Genomic DNA, 20,687 nt, shown 5'->3' on the forward strand with positions numbered 1-20,687 from the left:
CTGTCTGGAATCAGAGCAGTTGTATGACAGAAACCACACGCCTCCAGACCAGAGGAAAATGTGGACCAGGAAACATATAGGCCAGGTAGTGCTGATCACCAAATATGAGATGAAAAGACCATGCTAGAAAGTACAGGGATAAAGAGCCACATACTAAATTATTGTAATCTTTAAAAAAGTATAGGCTATTTGAGAGATCCATCCAAAGATCTTGCCTGAGCAGAACAAAAATAACATATCACTGCTTCTAGTGGGCCTTATAATAATAATGATAAAGGTAATAACAATAATATATAATTGGACAGATGATGAGCCAAGTACATCAACTGCAGACAAAGACAAAGAACCAGAGCCAGACCCAGATGAGAACAGAACAGCCTTGGAGAACAGGGAAAGGAGAGATGACACAGAAAGTCAGGACAGGATGCCAACAAGGGAGGATATTGAGATGGAGAGTGAGGCATAATCCATGAATACAACCAATTCACAGGCCATGTAAACTATGGCTAATTCACAACTTTAGAGGCTCATTTCAGATTTAGTTTAGTTTTTCTCGTCCTCCTCTGGGATTAGCAAATGCAATTCAGATTTGTGTCCAGCAGAGGTCAGTAAAAGGTGTCGATGTCCTGTGATCACATCACAAAAATGGAACAAATGTAAGGGTACAGGTACAATACAAAATACGGAAGCTTTGTAGCCTTGATATTCTAAAGATCAGTTCCATTAACACGAGAGCTCAGTCAGTGTGTTCCCATCGTGCTGAATGGATTCTCACGCTTTACTCACCGTAGGGATACTATCAGCAATCGGTAAGAGACATGAGTTTAATGTTTTATTACATGAGGGAAAAAACTGCAGGTGTGATTTGCTTCAACAAGATATACTTTGAGGAAAAATGGTATTTTTAAGGAAAATTTACAGCAACCTTAAAAATGATGGACTGCTTTAATGACAGCACAGTACCACAGGTCATTAGTATCCCTTATGATGTTGGCTGTAGGACACTTTTTTTTTTCTCAAACATGTAGGGTATGATAAATGGGCATGGATCGTTATTATCAGTATTCAAGTTCTCAGAATTTTAGGCTTTTAAGATACATATTTGAAAAAACAAATCATAGTTTTTTGGTAAAACTAAATGTAATTTATTTAAAGGTTTTGTCTGTATGTTTGAAATGATAAAATACTTGTATTCATAGACATACAACATATATCAGATACATCATTTGTATACAACTTAAGAGACATGTTTTTGCTGCCTTTTGTTTAGAGGACTTTTTCCTTTTACGGCAAGGTTTGACATTAATGAGATTGTGCATTTGAAATGATGCTGCATGTTGCAATAGTTACAGTATCAGAGCAATATTTGCAATGCAAATTGGCGTTTTTATGGTCATTTTCATTGGAGGTGTCTAATGTGACCACAGATGATTCATGAAGAAAGTTTTTAGCTTAGTTGGCTGTGCCCATCGACATATAGCCTATAGCAGTAGCGGGTGTATTGATGTGTTTGTAATAACAGATGTGCAATGAAATAATGCAGTAGCCAGTGTCCTACCACCAGTATCATCTGACTGGGAAGAGAGTTAGCATTTAGCACATAACCCCTGGCATGGGACTTGACAGAGTTGTCTCCAAGGAGATGTTTTCCTTCCGATCCTCTTACTGTGGAATCCAGCATCATGTGGCCATCACAGAAGTGTAAGTGACCTTTGCCAAGGGCACTGTCACAACCCCATACCATGACAGACCCTGGCTTTGGGACTTGTTGCTGGTAACAGTCTGGATGGTCCTTTTCTTCTTTGGTCTGGAGCACACAGCGACCATTTCTTCCAAAAAAGACCTGAAATACTGATTCGTCTGACCACAATACACGTTTTCCACTGTGTGATGGTCGATCCCAGATGCCTCCGAGCCCAGAGAAGTCGGCGGCACTTCTGGACACAGAAAACATAAGGCTTCCTTTTGGGACAGTAAAGTTTTAACTGGCATTTGTGGATGTACCTACGCATTGTAGTGCTTGACAAAGGCTTGCCAAAGTAATCCTGAGCCCATGTGGTTATATCGCTTATAGATGAATGACGGTTCTTGATGCAGTGCCGTCTGAGGGATCAGAGATCACGGTTATTCAGCTTAGGCTTGCGCCCTTGCCCTTTACGCACTGAAATTCCTCCAGATTCCTTGAATCTTTTAATTATGTTATGCACTGTGGAGGGTAAAATATCAAAATCCCTTCCTATCTTTCTTTGAGAAACATTGTTTTTAAACATTTACATTTTTTGCTCACGCATTTGTTGGCAAACTGGTGATCCACGGGCCATCTTTGCTCCTAAAAGACTAGGCCTTTCTTGGATGCTGCTTTTGTACCAAATCATGATTACAATGACCTGTTGACATCACTAGTTTCAAATCCGGCATTATTTAATTATTCTACCTCACTACTACCCCTAAATTGCCCCCGTCCCAACTTTTTTTGGAATGTGTTGCAGGCCTGAATGGCAGGAATGGATGTATATTTACAAATCAAATTAAGTTGACCAGACAAAACATGAAATATCTTATGTTCATACTGTCTGCAATGAAATACAAGTCAAGGTAAATTTATAAATCACTGCTTTCTTTTTTTATTTGCATTTTCCATACCGTCCGAACTTTTTCTGATTTGACGTTGTGATTTTAAAGTCATAATATGTTTTGTAGTCTTTGTAGCCGCTATGAGATGTTCATTGTGTCACTGTTCTGCTTTTCTGGTTCTGGCATATCTTGCTCAGGTAAAGTTTATTTAAAATTTGGTATCAAATGTTTCGGAAAGATTTTGCTCACATCAGAGTACATCATTATTACTCCTGCTCATGGTTGTTGCTAATTGTGTTTCCATCTATGTTGCAAACACTGTGTTGATTTTGTCAAAGGATCTGGTTGAAGTTCACTGAAGTGTTGAAATCCTATGTAAGTATATGGTGCTCTGTAGTATTTGTAGCCACTATTAGAAATTCAATCTGTGACTTTCCTGGTCCTTTAGGATTTAGCTCGTGCCAAAATGAGTTACCACTGAATGGACCTCTGAATGGAGCAGTAGGAGGGAGTGTGGAGTTCACCCTCAATAACCCACCGTCTGCACCACCTCAGGGAATCACCTGGCGTTTTAGAGAGACGCCAATCTTCACTTCAATTGGTGAAACAGAGCTTCCAAATGTTGTTTATGATGGCAGAACCTCTGTGAACAAATTCACCGCTTCACTGGAGCTCAGGGGCCTGACTCAAAATGACACTGGGCTGTACACTGTGGAAATCAACATCAGTGGTGTAGTAAGTCAGGGAAAAACATCACTGACAGTGTTTGGTATGTACTTTTTATACATATGCTGAATGAATAGTATTAAATCATGTTACATAAGATGTAGTATTATGTTATTTGTGAATGGGACACAGACATGCTATGGTGCTAAAAATGGGCCAGGAAACTTGTCACTGCCACAGTAAGCACTACTTGTGTTAAAATGTGCTTTATCGTCTTTACTTCACTATCCTCATTACACCATTACATATAGCCACTATAGACTAGTAGTATTAGGACTCCAGAACCCAGAATCCCCCTGTTTCATCATTATAGCCACGATACATTTTGTTCTTGATGTAGTTCTTTTACATTCTCAACTCACAACTTTAATACTTACGGAAAAAGGGTCAAATTAATATCTTTTGTCTTGAAAGTCTCCATGTATTGTTGCAGAGTATTTCCTACTAGTTCAGAAGAAGAATTACTCTTGGGAAAATCCAGAACATACTGTATTATATTCTGATATATAAAGATTATAAGTGTTGTATTTCCACAGTGACAGCATAAATGTTTTTTTTAATTCATTACTTTAAATACTTTCTTTGGTATAACTCATCAGATGGTAATTCTATAACCTACATGTAATTCTTACCTTCACTAACACTAATACTATAACGTTACACCTAATACACTAATACTAGGATGTTACACTAATACTGCAATGTTGCAACACTAAAGCTGTGAGAATTAAGGATCATGTTGCCTTATAGTTAAGTGAACTATCCTCTAGCTTTAAAGGAGGCCTCAGTCTTTGTAAATGCAGACTTTATTATGCTAGGCAGATGCCACCTGGGAAAGGGGTCACACAGGGCTCGTTGTAGTATTTCTGTCATGTTTTGTATACCTACAGTCCATATAAAATACCCACAGTCCTCATAAAAGGTTTGAGTGCTTGAGTTTAGAACCAGCATAGTCAGATTATTGTTCATCATTTGTAATGTATAGTGTAGTGAAGTGGGAGATCTGTATACTCCCATGTGATGGAATGCTGTCTATTGAACAGAACAGGTTAACAGCTGTTATAGTTACAGTAGTCTCTAGCCTTGTTATTCCCAATGTACTGTGCATCCATAGTGCTTGATGCTTATGTAGCGCTCCCTTCGCTACTCGAAGTGATTAGCTAAGGGAGAATAGCTTAAAGTTCATGTATATCTATTTAATATTATGGGTCCCTGTTCCCTTGTGAATGTAAATAAAACCCAACACAATGGCTTTATCTAGCGAATTATTATTATTATTATTATCAAATATCATATATAATACAAACAAACATTTAGAAAACTGATTCATAAACTCATAGTTGCCGACAAAAGGTCACTTTTAAACTCAATATCCACATTAGGACAAACAAAAGCAAAACCAGTTAACAAACAAAACAGGTAACAGTCACACAATGCTAACACTAACCTGGTAAGCGATTAGCCTACCTGCTAGCTAGCATGCACTCGGTACCGACAAACACAATGTCCACAACGTTACCGTAGCCGGTAAACCCTCCTCCTAACCCCCAAACGTAGCAGGCCTGGATCTCGTGGCTAGGGTACGTTGGAACATTAATCTTCCCTGACCAGTATGCAGTTCACTCCGATCAGTATGTTTGTTGAAACTCTCCGGTCAGTATGTTTGTTGGCACTCTCCATTTACCGTCAGTGTCCCGTCATAGATTGTTTAGCCAACAACTGTACAGTCCACACAACGAACGCGAAGTCCTCTCGAGAAAGCGTGTTGCCTTCCTTGTCCTCCTCGTCATACCTGGGGTTTCCCTCTCGTCATACCTGGGGTTTCCTTTCTCAGGATTCCAGACTCTCACGCTTTAATCAGATCCTCCACCAATCAGAACTCACGGAGATAACTAATTGATTAGTGCAGTAGTCGTAATTACATACACAGCAGCAATGGGAATAATAAAACACACAACAGGTATCAGGAAAATAAATATCTTATAAAAAGTAACATATGTATTTTTTAACCCTGTTACACTTATCATGAAAGAAACAATGTTTTGGCCTTTGGCCTTGGGGGGAACTCTTAAAGTTTCTGTAGTGCACCAGAAACTATCCCATGCTAACAAGAAAGTTTCCCATTCTGACAAGACAGTATTGAGTGATATCTATAGAGTTCACAAATAAATAAATGTCACGAGATTTCCAAATGTATTCGTGCAAAAAGGTTCTGCTGAAGCTCTGATTTTCACTGACAGCTGACACTGTAACAGGATGGCATCCCTCTCTTTATGTTGTAAAGATGCATGACAACAATCATCAAGCACAGCATGAGTTGGCTCTCTGCTTTATTTCCTTTCATCATCAATTCAACATAATCAATCTGCACTGTTTGAACACAATAAACTAAGGGGGGGGGGGGGGGGTAAACTTTCAAGTTTCTGGAGTTCACCAGAAACTATCCCATGCTCACGAGAAAGTTTCCCATTCTGAACTGAAAGTATTGCGTGATATCTAAGGAGGAGTTCACAAATACATTTCAAGCGACTCACTAATGTATTCATGATTTAAAAATAGATATCACAGGATTCACAAATGTAAATGCTGTTGCAGTTATTTACAAACGAATCTGCATTTACAATATCTAGCGCGTACCACATATCACATGTACACACAATACTCTCTAACGACTAGAAACTTTCACAAGTGCAGGGGACAGTTTCTGGTGCACATCAGAAGATTTAATGATTTTTTGACCATGTCCCCTTGGGGGCTCCATATGTTGACTGTGTTCCGGACTAAATGCACAATTCTGCACAAAACTGGTATTCCTTTGAGACATAACATTGGTCAAAACAGGAAGTTATATATTTTAGGTGGATTAAACTGTGGTGGGGGCTGTGTTTCCCAAGAGCTTCTAATCTCTAACTAATTTAGTTAGTGCTAATAGGAAACAATTGTTCCATGATTTGGTCCAGCTATGCTAAGAGTTGTCCGTGCTGTATTTAACCTCCAGAGAAAATCTCCAATGTGACAGCAGAGGCCAATCAGAATGAGTTGGTGGAGTTCAACAGCTCTGTCATCCTCACATGCTCCGCCTCTGGCTCCTCCCCCTCGTTTCGTTGGTTAAACAGGAGTGCTGTTGTCACAGGAAGTGAAAACAAGACCCTCACTGTATTGAATGTGACTAGATATGATACTGGGCCATTCCAGTGTGAAGCATCCAATGCTATCAATGCCCAAATGAGCTCCGATGTCAACCTGACCATTGCCTGTAAGTGCATATACTATATGCAATATTTATTTAAATTAAATACTATTAAATGTTTTTGTCGTATGCATGCATACTTGTCTGCCGACACACTTTGCTTATCACTGGGAGTTCATTTTATTCAAGCTAAGAGTGACTAACATTTCGGGCTAACGCTAACATGATGCAGACACAATTACAACAACAAAAAAAAACCTTTTTTACAGAAATATGACTGCATAGTATTGCGTTAGGACTGCCAAAAAACAAGTCGAAGTACTTCCGCCCAGGAAAAGGCGGCTCCAGAAATCTTACATACCACAGTATTTTCCCTACAGACCCCCGATGGCAATGGCGGAGAGGTCATTCTCCATATTAAAAGTAATTGTAGTGGCACAATTTTTTTCAAGCTGTTATTTTAAGGTAAAATTTGTACATATTGTTACTTTAATCCACAAAAATTGAACTAAAGTTATTCCAGTTAAGTTAACGTTCATCACAAATTGACCATGATAATCATCCCTTGTGAAAGACATTTCTTATGGTGTCTTTTGATTGTTTTCTTTTCCTAATTACTGTTGTTCCAACTGAACTCCTACTCCTACTTGCACTACTTGTGTTTTTTTATGGTGTGCATGTCAGTAATGTGCTGTCTCTGAAGCACTAATGTTATTACCTTCTGTTGAAGTTTATCAGCATCAACTACAGCCTCAGGTAGCATATGGGGACTAAGTGTAACAGTCCTTTTTCGTTTACAGAACACATTCTCTGCGCCCATTCACGGCTCTGAAACCGTGTAACACCGTAATTTCTTTTGTCCTCGTGAAAAACACATGATTCAGTCGTGCACTGAATTGACTGTTGTGCTATTCATTTTGTGTTGTGTTGTGCTTTTCACACGTTTGTGTTTTTCATGGACAAAAGGCATTGCAGTGTTACAAACCAGCTGTACTGATATGCAACAAATAAAGGACAAACAGAATGGGCTCGAGTCTAGGGGGTTTTAATAAACAAAAAGGCGATATCGAACAGAGAATTTCAAAGACAAAGTAGAACGAAGAGGAAGGCCGGAATAGCGTGGCAGCACGCAGTTGAAGGAGAGAGACCTTTTGGTCGGCGATCCCGGCCTTAAAACATATTGGGCTCCGCCCACGGCTGACAGGCAACACCTGCACACAATTACAGCAGTAACAGAAATAGAAACAAGGTAAAATAGCGACCCCTAAGGCAGGAGGACGTAACACCTCCCCAACAAGATGGTGACCATAGTCTCCATAAATAACTATATACACAATGATTGCTTTGCACCACACCCACTGGCAGGGATGCGTGCGGCAGCACAATTTCAATAAACAAAAGTAATACAGCCATGCTGTAATAATTGTAACTCGAACACACAAGTACGGCTTTCATACTCAGAAAAATTGGTTATGAACACAAACACACGAACACTCCCAGGCATACACAGACACATTCATGACGAAAACAAACAGAGAACCGTGACATACGATTATTCCTAATCGTAGACAGGTAGATTACAGCTAAGGCACCCTTGACAAAGCATCCGCAATGACATTATCGGTGCCGCGAATATGCTTGATCAGGATGTTAAATGGCTGTAATATCAAGCTCCACCGCATTAGACGCTGGTTTGAGTTTCTCATACGGTGGAGGAACTTCAGCGGGTCGTGATCGCTGAACACGACAATTTCGTCAGACGCTCCTAAATACACCTCAAACTGTTGGACCGCTAAAACAAGGGCCAGCGTTTCCTTCTCGATGGTGGAATACCGCCGTTGCTGTTGGTTAAACTTCTTGGAGAAGTAGCAGACGGGGTGACGGACGTTTTCAGCACCATTCTGCAGAAGGACAGCGTCAACGGCCAGAAAGAACGGCTTCGGAAAGCCAGGCGCAGCCAACAGAGGAGCAGAACTCAACAATGCGAGTGTAACTACAAGAGTAGCAGCCCACATTGCCAGCAGATACCAATACCCACTGGCGGATCGCACACATGAACAAATAATGTCACTAACGGCAACTGACTGGACCGTCACCGCAGGACCTTCACTCGGCATCCGTTTCTCACGGACACCCGGGTGACTCTCAACTTGCTTGCCAGGCCTAGTAGGACGAACAGTGCACTCCTCACCCTCAACCTTACAGGCGGGGAACACACCGGGATGTTGTTGCGCACCCTCAAGAACCACAGGCTCAACAGCCTGGGGAAACACGTTACCACCACCGATATCGTTACCAAGTATAAATGTCACACCGGGAAGCAGAAAAGATTTCCGGACACCAACATGGACAGTGCCAGTGATCACATTGGATTTCAACTCAATGCGATGAAGTGGGACCACAGTTGAGCCCATCTCAAAGCCTCGAACGAGTACCCTGGTGCCAGTCTTTGACTCTTTAGACAACGGTAAAATCCCCTCTAAAAGAAACGACAGTGCAGCGCCAGTATTGCGTAGAATGCGCACTGGGGCGAGATGTTTACCACCGGCTAGCGTTACAAAGCCGTCGCTCAGAAAAGGTTCATACCCCGTCGTAGAGTCGGTAGCAGACTGCAATACAGACGACGATGGATGCGACACCCTTCTAATGAGCCCGACAGTTTTGGTTTCCTTCTTGCGCAACACTGGACACTCTGCCACTAAATGACCAGGTTTCTTGCAGTAGAAACAAACCGCGTTGGTATCCCTAGAAGTCTGGGGCCTGTCGCTACGACCCGACTGAGAGTGCTCTGATTGCCTATCCCTGAAGGACATGCGATGGGTCAGAGCATACTCATCAGCCAGGACCGCCGCTTCCCGCACAGTGTTAGTCTACCTTAACTTGTTAGTTCAGATACGCCCCCTAGCGGTCGCGCGGCCGCGACCGGGCTGATAACATCTTAATTACGTGCATGTAGCCACAAAAATAAAAAACATTTTACCATAAAAAGACTTGTATCTGAAAAGCACTAATACTGCCAGAAGCACACGTAATATCAAATGCCTGTGTTCAGCAGGTCATTAGAAAACGACCAAAAGAAAAACGTGGTGTGCCCCCTGCTGTGCCCCACCCCCTGACGCCTCCTCAAACTAATCGTCCATTTAAACATGCTATCTTTGCCAAAATGTCTTGTTTTCTGCCATGAAAAAATCGTTATCTATCCAAACAACTAAATGATGACACTGAATAGTTTAACTGAGGATATTATTGTGGTTTATTTATGTACTCACATCACAGCACAAAACATGCCTCCATTTCCCATATCATATGATCTCAATCTTCTCGAGCTCCTCATGGCCATGACAAATATATATTTTTTTAAAACATACCTGAATAATCAAAGCCATATATCTCTTCTACGAAACTGTGTAGTTTTTATTGGCAACAGTACATTTTATTCCTTGTTCTACGTTCATTTTCATGTCTAGTGCCCACAAACCAACCACTTCCTGTAACAGACGACCGCATTCAAAATGCCTGTTTCTCCAATCCAGTTACTATAAACTGATTGACACCTATTCTATCCAATAGTACTCATTCTCATGTTTACAATGGTATGCCCATTGCCTGTCTTTGAATAATATTACGATGTGATTGGTCCACGCGTAACCGAAGGTTCTCTGGTGCGCTTTCCATGCGCCAGAGCAGTCATTCCCAGCACAGGCTTTGCGCATTCAACACAAGACGTGGACACAATTGGAACAGCTGGATTGTGTCCTAGACATGACATGTAAGTATCTATATCTGCATTTATGTTTTCAGACACGCATAATACTATTAGTATGCACTTTGGTATGTTCTCACAATATTGGCTTGCCTATGTATTTGTCTGGCATATTAGCAAGCCTGCTAGCAAGTTCGCTAACGTTAGCTACATGCTATTTTTGCTGTGTTGTGTGCTCGTAATGTAAACTATGTAAATACATATCTGTATGTATGGTTTCACACACGCTTAATACTATTGGTATGCATTTTTGTACGTTTCCAAATTATTGGCTTGCCTATGTATTTGTCTGGCATATTAGCAAGCCTGCTAGCAAGTTCGCTAACGTTAGCTACATGCTATTTTTGCTGTGTTGTGTCCTACTGATGTAAACTATACATGTATCTGCATGTATTCGTTCACACACGCATAATACTATTAGCATACATTTTGGTATGTATGGCATGTTATATTTCTCCTGTTGTGTACTCTCTATGTCTGCATCTTTCTTGTTTTTAGTTGCATATTGTGTTTGGTTATTTTACAATGTCTTTATTTTTTTTGCTGGATTAATGAGTTGTTTGTGTAACATTTGCCAATTGATTTATTTTTTCCAGAGAGATGTCCCTGCAGGAGATGCATCTGTCCGCTCCCCACTCATTTCATCTCATCTGAACAGATCTCATCTCATCAGAACAGAACTCATCTCATCTTATCCCTCCACACCCACACCCCACTACACCACCACACCCCACTACACCACCTCCACCCCACTACACCACCTCCACACTACACCACCTCCACACACCACCTCCACACTACACCACCTCCACACACCACCACCACACACCACTACACCACCTCCACACGCCTCCACACACCACTACACCACCTCCACACACCACTACACCACCTCCACACACCACCACACACCTCCAAACGCCTCCACACCCCACTACACCACCTCCACACCCCACTACAACACCTCCACACGCCTCCACACCCCACTACACCACCTCCACACACCACTACACACCTCCACACCCCACTACACCACCTCCACACGCCTCCACACAGCACTACACACCTCCACACCCCACTAGACCCCCTCCACACCCCACTACACACCTCCACACACCACTACACCACCTCCACACGCCTCCACACACCACTACACCACCTCCACACACCACTACACACCTCCACACACCACTACACCACCTCCACACCCCACCACACACCTCCACACACCACTACACCACCTCCACACACCACTACACCACCTCCACACGCCTCCACACACCACTACACCACCTCCACACACCACTACACCACCTCCACACACCACCACACACCTCCACACGCCTCCACACCCCACTACACCACCTCCACACCCCACTACAACACCTCCACACGCCTCCACACCCCACTACACCACCTCCACACACCACTACACCCCCTCCACACCCCACTACACACCTCCACACACCACTACACCACCTCCACACCCCACTACAACACCTCCACACGCCTCCACACACCACTACACCACCTCCACACGCCTCCACACACCACTACACCACCTCCACACACCACTACACACCTCCACACACCACTACACCACCTCCACACCCCACTACACACCTCCACACACCACTACACCACCTCCACACCCCACTACACCACCTCCACACGCCTCCACACACCACTACACCACCTCCACACCCCACTACAACACCTCCACACGCCTCCACACACCACTACACCACCTCCACACACCACTACACACCTCCACACCCCACTACAACACCTCCACACGCCTCCACACCCCACTACACCACCTCCACACACCACTACACACCTCCACACACCACCACACACCACCACAAAACATACATGATTTACTTTTGAGTACAAAACCACAAAACATACATGATGTACTTTTATATGGATCTGGATAGGTTTTTGGGTATATTTTGGAGAGGCTATAGACCACCAATGTGTTGTCACAATAAATTACAATATATTACACTGAAATTAATTCAGAATGGTTTGCTGTAGTACAGAAGGCAAGAAAAAAGTATGAATTCTTGATGTACAGTGACAGGTACTGGATTTTGTATTTGGTGAGGTTGGAGAGGTTATGAGACACTTGGAGACGTCTAAAGGTATCATATGGAAACTGATGTGTAACACTTGTAAACTTTTGTCTATCTGCTTCAAATTTTTTACACACACTGTCAAGATGTTGTTGCATCAGGAAATGTAAATGTTAGTTTCCTATGACATTCAAAACCCAGTTCTACACTGAAACATAAAAAAAACACTAGGCGTTTTATGTTTTTTTCTGACAAAAATGTTGGTTTTGCTGCACTGAAATGTAAACTAAAATGACATAATAAAACACTTTAACTGATTGCATTTGATGGGCCAAGTGTCTTCTTTAATTTAAGCCATGAATGGTTATTATGCAATGTTTAGAACCATAGATATTCAAGTTTTAAATGGGACAGTGCAATATAGGCGGAAATTGTCAAAAATACCCTTCTGAATTAACAGGTTAACGAGCGCCAGACTAACACTGTGCGGGAGGTCCCGGGTTCAAATCCCGGACGAGCCCCCAAATGTTACAAACCAGCTGTACTGATATGCAACAAATGAAGGACAAACAGAATGGGCTCGAGTCTAGGGGGTTTTAATAAACAAAAAGGCGATATCGAACAGAGAATTTCAAAGACAAAGTAGAACGACGAGGAAGGCCGGAATAGCGTGGCAGCACGCAGTTGAAGGAGAGAGACCTTCTGGTCGGCGATCCCGGCCTGAAAACATATCGGGCTCCGCCCACGGCTGACAGGCAACACCTGCACACAATTACAGCAGTAACAGAAATAGAAACAAGGTAAAATAGCGACCCCTAAGGCAGGAGGATGTAACAGCGGTGTTACATGGTTTCATAATAATTTCATGCATTTGGGTACCACAGACTGCATTCTGTACACAAAACACAGTCAGTTACACTTGGCGCATAGTAATTGGCCTAAAAATGTCACATTCCACAACCATTCCGTGAAACGTCAAATCAGTAAAATTGTCTTTGGTCGATAGTTGCAATCCACTATGTAGAAAATATGCTTGGAACAGCATTACCAAACAGACAGACAATGCAGTTTTTGAATTGTCTGTCAAAGGTAATACGAAGAGACCTGGGTCGTTCATCAGAATGCTATGACATACTAGTTTAATTATGTGCATGAAGAAATATTTGTCCATGAATATATCCACAAATAACACCTGTTACTGAATTCCCAAGTAACTTGTTTTGCAGGGAGTGATTTTAGCTTCCTGGCTACTAACATGTCTCTTTTGAACAAGGTTGCAGGTTAAATCCTATTTTGGAATTGTGCTTCACAACGCAATTAGCACTGGTTTCTGAGACGCAGACTGGAAGAGATGTTTAGGAGGGTTAGTTAATCTGGTTTCTGAGACACAGACTGGAAGAGATGTTTAGGAGGGTTAGTTCATCTGGTTTCTGTGACACACTGTACTGTCCCTACATTTCTGTCTCTCTGTACCTGGGAGAGTGAAATAGGGGCCAGTACCAGGTCTTTCCAGATGTTGCAGAACAGATCACTTCATATATATTTATATAATTGCCAACAGCAGATCATGTCACTGCTTTTTGAGTGCACAATGCTTTTAGGTTTCATTTCCAGGTCTAGCAGCAAAACTATTTCCACACATCAGAGCCTTTAGAGGTCAGTTATGAGGTTTGCTCTTACTTGATTAGCGTGAGTATTAAATCTTACTGTCACACCGGCCCTCTCTGGTTAAGACCACCAACGCCTGATGATTAGTCTTCTGTTTTTTCTTATGGTAGGGCAACAAAAGGTTTTTGGTATGGAAGTTCCAGGTATTTAACATGTATATGTCTGTGCATCCATTTCCTCATCTCTCTGTCTGTCTCCTCATGTACGGTGCTGTTAAGAAAATCACCTCTCATCTCTAAAGTGTTTCATTATCTTTATCTCTCCATTCTCTCCCACTAGACACCATCTGTTTTTACCACTTTCCTCTCCATTTCTCATGCTGCAGTCTTACTTTGTCACACTGTACCTCTGCCCCTGCCAAATGTTTCACAGAGCTGTTCAAGTTTAAAAGGTAATCCTCTTGTATCTAATCAGTAATATATTATAAGTAAGAAGCAACTTTTCTGCTCAGGCACACAGAGGTGTAATTTCCGCTGTTGATTAATAGCTTGATTATCAGATAATAGCCTGATATAAAAGCTTTAATAACATGACGTGGCTAAAAGGATGAATTAGCATATCTTAATATAAAGTGCACAGGCATGCACTAGATGAAGGGACTTTACTGGCAGAACTGAAGGGATGGGCTGTATTGGTTTAGCTGTTGAGTTTTCCATCAGATATATTTCAATTCAATTCAATTGTATTTATATAGCGCCATAACAATATAATTGTCTCAAGGCGCTTTACAGAGCCCAGAGCCTGAACCCCCTTAGTGCAAGCACAATGGCAACAGGGGCAAGAAAAAACTCCCTGTTAGTCAGGAAGGAACCTTAAGCAGAACCACGGCACATAAGGGGGGACCCATCTGCTTGAGGTCGGCCGGGTGGAGATAGGAAGGGGGGGATGGGGGAGGGTTGTGTGGCAGAAGGGGAAGGGAAACAACAAGTGTTGTACCCAGCCTGCATTTGGTAGATGTACATAATATATATACAGACATCCGGTGGTAAATACTTGATACAAACAAGACCAGTTTAGTGGGTATACACTGTGCTCATAGGGTTACTGTTGGGGAGTAGGAACAGAGAAACATGTCGGTGGTGGCAATAATACTGTATATATTGTATATAAATGCTAGCATAGGATATGGGGTAGAGTAAGAGGCTGCCTGGCTAGGTGTATGGGAATATTATTTAGTATTTAGTTAGGTTTGGTACATGCAGAGATTTTAGTCATAAGCTTTTTAAGGGTGCACAACAGTGCCCAATTGGCTGGTGACAGTCGCAACACGCGCTGTATGCTGTACCCGGGATCTGTCGCACTCCTTCACGGTACAACATACGCTGTCTGTAGCCCAGTTTTATTGATTTGGGGGGTTTTGCATGTGTTTAGATATGTTTAGTTATGCTGGCTTTTAGCATTTTGTTTGGTTTGGTACATGTGGAGATTTTAGTCGTAAGCTTTGTAAGGGTTGCAGGGTGCACAACAGTGCCCAATTGGCTGGTGACAGTCGCAACACGTGCCGTATGCTGTACCCGGGATCTGTCGCACTCCTTCACGGTACAACATACGCTGTCTGTAGCCCAGTGTTATAGATTTTTTTTTTTTACGTGTTCAGATATGTCTAGTTATGCTTGCTGGCTGGCTGGCCCAGCAGGTGATGGGTTTGTTGACGCAATTGCTTGTGGCTATAGGATGCACTAAAGAGGAATGTCTTTAGTCTCGATTTGAATATAGTTAGGGTGTCTGCATCTCGGATGGAGGCAGGGAGATTGTTCCAGAGGAGGGGGGCTCGGTAGCTAAAGGCTCTGCCTCCTATTGTGGTTTTTGATATTCTTGGAATTACGAGGAGGCCTGTACTCTAGGAACGGACATAGGCGGAGATCCCGGGGGGGACAGGGGGGACGTGTCCCCCCCTACCATAAAGTTGTCCCCCCCAACAATCATTGTTAACACAAATAAATCATTTTATTAAATATAGTAATATTAAATAAAAGCACCACCAACACATGCGGTGCTAATTATAAACGTTAAAAAATTAGTTTTTTAAGTGTTTAAAAATCATGATCCCCCTATTCCTCAAAGTGGTTTGGTTCACATGCTGTTTCCAACGAGCGGGGCAGCTCCGTGTTTCAGTCAATCAGCTCAGTACACGGTCCAATTGTGAGGATACCAGCATCACTAGTAAATCCTCTACAAGTAAAAGCCAGTAGGTAATTTATTACACCACTTGTTCAAAAAGCACAGGCTTGCAACATGAAAAGTGACATTTCTCCTGCTGTGTGCAAAAGCTCAAACTTGAGCTTGTTAACAATCATTAGCTAGTGGCTTAACCAGCGTGCTGATTAAAAAGAGGATGATTTTGGACAAAGCACACACAACATAACGTCCTGTATGAATAATTGCATGCTGATAACTTCAGTAAACTCAAGCGAAACAAGACTTGTGGATTCACTTGAAATTCATCATCTTTATTCTGCAAAGAAAAGTGTTATCTAGCTGGCTAGTCCTGCAAGGTAGCAAACGCAGTACGAGGGCAGCATAGAGAGGGCGATAGGGCCAGACAGCAAATTTTATATGCCCCCCCTCTAGGAATTACTCTCTGAAATTTGACCATGTATTGTCCCCCCCTACAAAGAAATGGGATCTCCGCCTCTGGGAACAGAGCGGCCTTGGATAATAGGGGACAACTAATTCCTTAAGGTAGTTTGGAGCCAGGTCGTTTAGGGCTTTGTATGTTAGCAGGAGTACTTTGAAATCAATTCTACTTTTGACAGGGAGCCAATGCAGAGAGGCAAGTACAGTCGAGATGTGTTCATATTTTTTGTTCTGGTGAGTGTGCGGGCAGCAGCGTTCTGTTTAAGTTGGAGGCTCTTTATTGAGTTGATGCTGCATCCGGACAGGAGAGCATTGCAATAATCTAGTCGGGATGTAATAAATGCGTGGATTAGTTTTTCTGCATCTTGGAGGGATAGTACTTTTCTAACTTTTCTAAAATTGCTGGCAATACCCATGAATATGAGTCAACCATTTCAACAGTTACATCTCCTTGTGTCAGACCTGAGGCTGCAACAACCCGTACTGAGTTTAGAAATTGGACTGATATTACCCTTGGCCTCTAAAATGCTCACGAAAATATCAAAGTTTGTCTGATTATATATTGAGGAACAGATTGATTTTAGTCAGGTGGGTCTCTTTTATTTTTGTAACATAATGAATGAATACTGAGTTGTTATGCCTTTCACAAAATGTTATGGGATTCAAGATATTACTGTCTATTTTCACACCTTCCATTAACATGACTTACGGTTCTTCCTTATAACTAAAGTGTGTTTTAGCTTGAAGAACGAGCATGTCTTCTCATGAATTAAATCCTTTTAAAAGCATTATTTCAAACAGCCCACAAGGCAAAAAGTCTCTGCATGTGTGGTTTGATGTAAATTAAATCTCAAGCAATTTAAACCTGGTAGTCATTTACTTCTGTTCCCTTCTTTTCCACTTCACACAGAGAGAATCTCTGGTGCTGCCATTACAATCACTGGTGGCGTCCTGATAGCAGGTGAGAGTTCTGTCAACTTAACCTGTGATGCCCAGGGATCCATCATCACCAGAGAGTGGAGAAAGGATGGCAATCCTCTGCATGGAGTTAACATCGATGAGCTCAACAGAACAGTTTCCATCAGCCCAGTAAAGAAAGAAGACAAAGGAAGCTACACATGTCAAGTCAGCAACCCTATCAGCTCTGAGATTGTCTCTAAAAGACTGATTGTGAACGGTGAGTGCATTGCACATGTTTTTGACTGATCAAAGCTATTACACATGTAATAAACATGGTTGACTGTATGAAATGTGTTTTGTTACTGGCTAATATCTGTGGTTACAGACGGACTAGAGAAAGTAAACATTATGGGAGAAGGAGCCATAGAGATCGGTCGTCTAGTTCATTTGACCTGTACTGCTGAGTCCGTCGCCTTTAATGGGACAAGTTTGACTGGAGCTTCATACATTTTGAAGAGACCTGGGGTGTTTATCAGAATGCTATGATATATTAGTTTTTCATAATAATTATGTGTATAAAGAAATATTTGTCCATGAATATATCCACAAATAACACCCATTACTGAATGCCCCAAGTATCTTGTTTTACAAAAAGTGATTTTAGCTTCCTGGCTACTAACATGTCTCTTTTGCACAAGGTTGCAATTCAAATCTTATTGTGGAATTGTGCTTCACAATGCAATTAGCACTGGTTTCTGTGACACAGGATGGAAGAGATGTTTAAGAGGGTTAGTTCATCTGGTTTCTGTGACACAGACTGGAAGAGATGTTTAGGAGGGTTAGTTCATCTGGTTTCTGAGACACAGACTGGAAGAGATGTTTAGGAGGGTTAGTTAATCGCCGGCCAGATGGACAAAATCATGGGTCAGACCAGACAGAGGATGATGAACCATTTTGAAATTTAATTTGAAACCATTTTTTACAGAACCTTTTCCTTGCTGTCCCTACATTTCTGTCTCTCTGTACCTGGGAGAGTGAAATAGGGGCCAGTACCAGGTTTTTTCAGATTTTTCTGAAGAGAACACTTCATATATAAATTAATTATACAATAAATAACCTATATTTTCTTTACATTTACAGCTTGGAATGTGAGTGGAGGTACACCTTCACGATGCACACTCTGATTGTCCGATATACATTTGAAATCAGTAATATAGTATACCAGTAAGAAGCAACTTTCCTGCTCAGACACACAGAGGTGTAATTTCCGCTGTTGACTAATAGCCTGATTATCAGATAATAGCTTTAATAACATGACGTGGCTTAAATTAGCATCAATTAGCATCTCTTAATGTAAATGTACAGGCATGCACTAGATGAAGGTACTTTACTGGCAGAACTGAAGGGATGGGCTGTATTGGTTTAGCTGTTGAGTTTCCCATCAGCTATATTCCAATTACATTGCTGGCAATACCCATGAATATGAATCAAGAGTTTCAACAGGTACATCTCCTTGTGTCAAACCTGATGCTGCAACAACCCGTACTGAGTTTAGAAATTGGACTGATAATGCACATGGCCTCTAAAATGTTCACGAAAATATCAAGTTTGTCTGATTATATATTGAGGAACAGATTAATTTTAGTCATGTGGGTCTCTTTTATTTCTGTAACATAATGAATGAGGACTCAGTTGTTTTGCCTTTCACAAAATGTTATGGGATTCAAGATATTACTGTCTATTTTCACACCTTCCATTAACATGACTTACGGTTCTTCCTTATAACTAGAGTGTGTTTTAGCTTGGAGAACTAGCATGTCTTCTCATAAATGCAATCCTTCTAAAAGCATTATTTCAAACAACCCACAAGGCAGGAAGTCTCTGCATATGTGGTTTGATGTAAATTAAATCTCAAACTATTCAAACCTGGTAGTCATTTACTTCTGTTCCCTTCTTTTCCACTTCACACAGAGAGAATCTCTGGTGCTGCCATGACAATCACTGATGGCATCCTGATAGCAGGTGAGAGTTCTGTCAACTTAACCTGCGATGCACAGGGCTCCAACATCACCAGAGAGTGGAGAAAGGATGGCAATCCTCTGCATGGAGTTAACATCGATGAGCTCAACAGAACAGTTTCCATCAGCCCAGTAAAGAAAGAAGACAATGGAGATTACACATGTCAAGTCAGCAACCCTGTCAGCTCTGAGACAGTCTCTAAAAGACTGATTGTCAACTGTGAGTGTCAACTATGTATTGGACTGATTCAAGCTATTACACGTGTATTAAACTTGGTTGAAATGTGTTTTGTTACTGGCTAATATCTGTGGTTACAGATGGACCAGAGAAAGTGAACATTATGGGAGAAGGAGCCATAGAGATCGGTAGTCCAGTTCATTTGACCTGTACTGCTGAGTCTGTCCCTGAGAGCAACTACACATGGGCATTTAATGGGACAGAAACAAGTGTGACTGGAGCTTCATACATCAAAGAGCCGAGTGAATATGAAGACAGTGGAACCTACACCTGCACTGCTCTGAACAGCATTACCAAACACAAAGATGATGCCGTTTTTGAACTCTCTGTCAAAGGTAATACATTTTGAAGAGACCTGGATTATGTGCACAAAGAAATATTTGTCCATGAATATATCCACAAATAACACCAGTAACAGAATGCCCCAAGTAACTTGTTTTTACAGAGAGTTATTTTAGCTTCCTGGCTAGTAACATGTCTCTTTTGAACAAGGTTGCAGGTTAAATCGTATTGTGGAATTTTGCTTCACAATGCAATTAGCACTGGCTTCTGAGACGCAGACTGGAAGAGATGTTTAAGAGGATTAATTAATCTGGTTTCTGTGACACAGACTGGAAGAGATGTTTAGGAGGGTTAGTTCATCTGGTTTCTGTGACACAGACTGGAAGAGATGTTTAGGAGGGTTAGTTAATCTGGTTTCTGTGACACAGACTGGAAGAGATGTTTAGGAGGTTTAGTTCATCTGGTTTCTGTGACACAGACTGGAAGAGATGTTTAGGAGGGTTAGTTCATCGCCGGCCAGATGGGCAAAATCATGGGTCAGACCAGACACAGGATGATGAATCTTCTTGAAATTGAATTTGAAACAATTGTTTACAGAACTTTTTCCTTACTGTCCCTACAGTTCTGTCTCTCTGTACCTGGGAGAGTGAAATAGGGGCCAGTACCAGGTCTT

The 20,687-nt window shown here is 41.8% G+C and overlaps 2 protein-coding genes across 5 annotated transcripts in view; both read left to right on the plus strand.

Annotated features, from left to right (window-relative positions):
* Positions 1-20,687, plus strand: part of LOC116217910 (carcinoembryonic antigen-related cell adhesion molecule 5-like) — a 71,484-nt gene that overhangs the window by 47,359 nt on the left and 3,438 nt on the right. Inside the window, exon 6 of one of the 3 annotated variants that reach the window (XM_031576641.2) lies at positions 19,813-20,085. The exons of the other annotated variants lie outside the window; for them this stretch is intronic. Coding sequence (XP_031432501.1) covers positions 19,813-20,081 — 269 coding nt within the window. The 3' untranslated portion in view covers positions 20,082-20,085. Of the gene's footprint in view, positions 1-19,812; positions 20,086-20,687 lie in introns of those variants that run through there. 3 annotated transcript variants of the gene reach the window in all.
* Positions 706-19,871, plus strand: LOC105894903 (carcinoembryonic antigen-related cell adhesion molecule 8-like). 2 transcript variants are annotated; one of them, XM_031576646.2, is made up of 4 exons: positions 706-809; positions 3,023-3,343; positions 6,299-6,556; positions 19,448-19,631. In XM_031576646.2, coding segments are annotated over exons 1-4 (627 nt in total). In that variant the 5' UTR covers positions 706-763; the 3' UTR covers positions 19,450-19,631. The 2 variants fall into 2 exon arrangements, with proteins under 2 accessions (XP_031432506.1, XP_031432505.1); XM_031576645.2 differs by lacking the exon at positions 6,299-6,556 and having other exon boundaries at positions 713-809; positions 19,448-19,871.

This window comes from Clupea harengus, chromosome 11 (genome assembly GCF_900700415.2).
Source record: "Clupea harengus chromosome 11, Ch_v2.0.2, whole genome shotgun sequence".
In the NCBI taxonomy this organism is placed as follows: Eukaryota; Metazoa; Chordata; class Actinopteri; order Clupeiformes; family Clupeidae; genus Clupea; species Clupea harengus.

What these genes read in the sequence shown, in the direction of transcription:
- LOC105894903 (XM_031576645.2), top strand. Translation starts at nt 764, where the DNA reads ATGGATTCTCACGCTTTACTCACCGTAGGGATACTATCAGCAATCG. An exon ending in AGGGATACTATCAGCAATCG is followed by an intron (nt 810 to 3,022) that starts GTAAGAGACATG and finishes CTGGTCCTTTAG; the next exon opens with GATTTAGCTCGTGCCAAAAT. An exon ending in AACATCACTGACAGTGTTTG is followed by an intron (nt 3,344 to 19,447) that starts GTATGTACTTTT and finishes CACTTCACACAG; the next exon opens with AGAGAATCTCTGGTGCTGCC.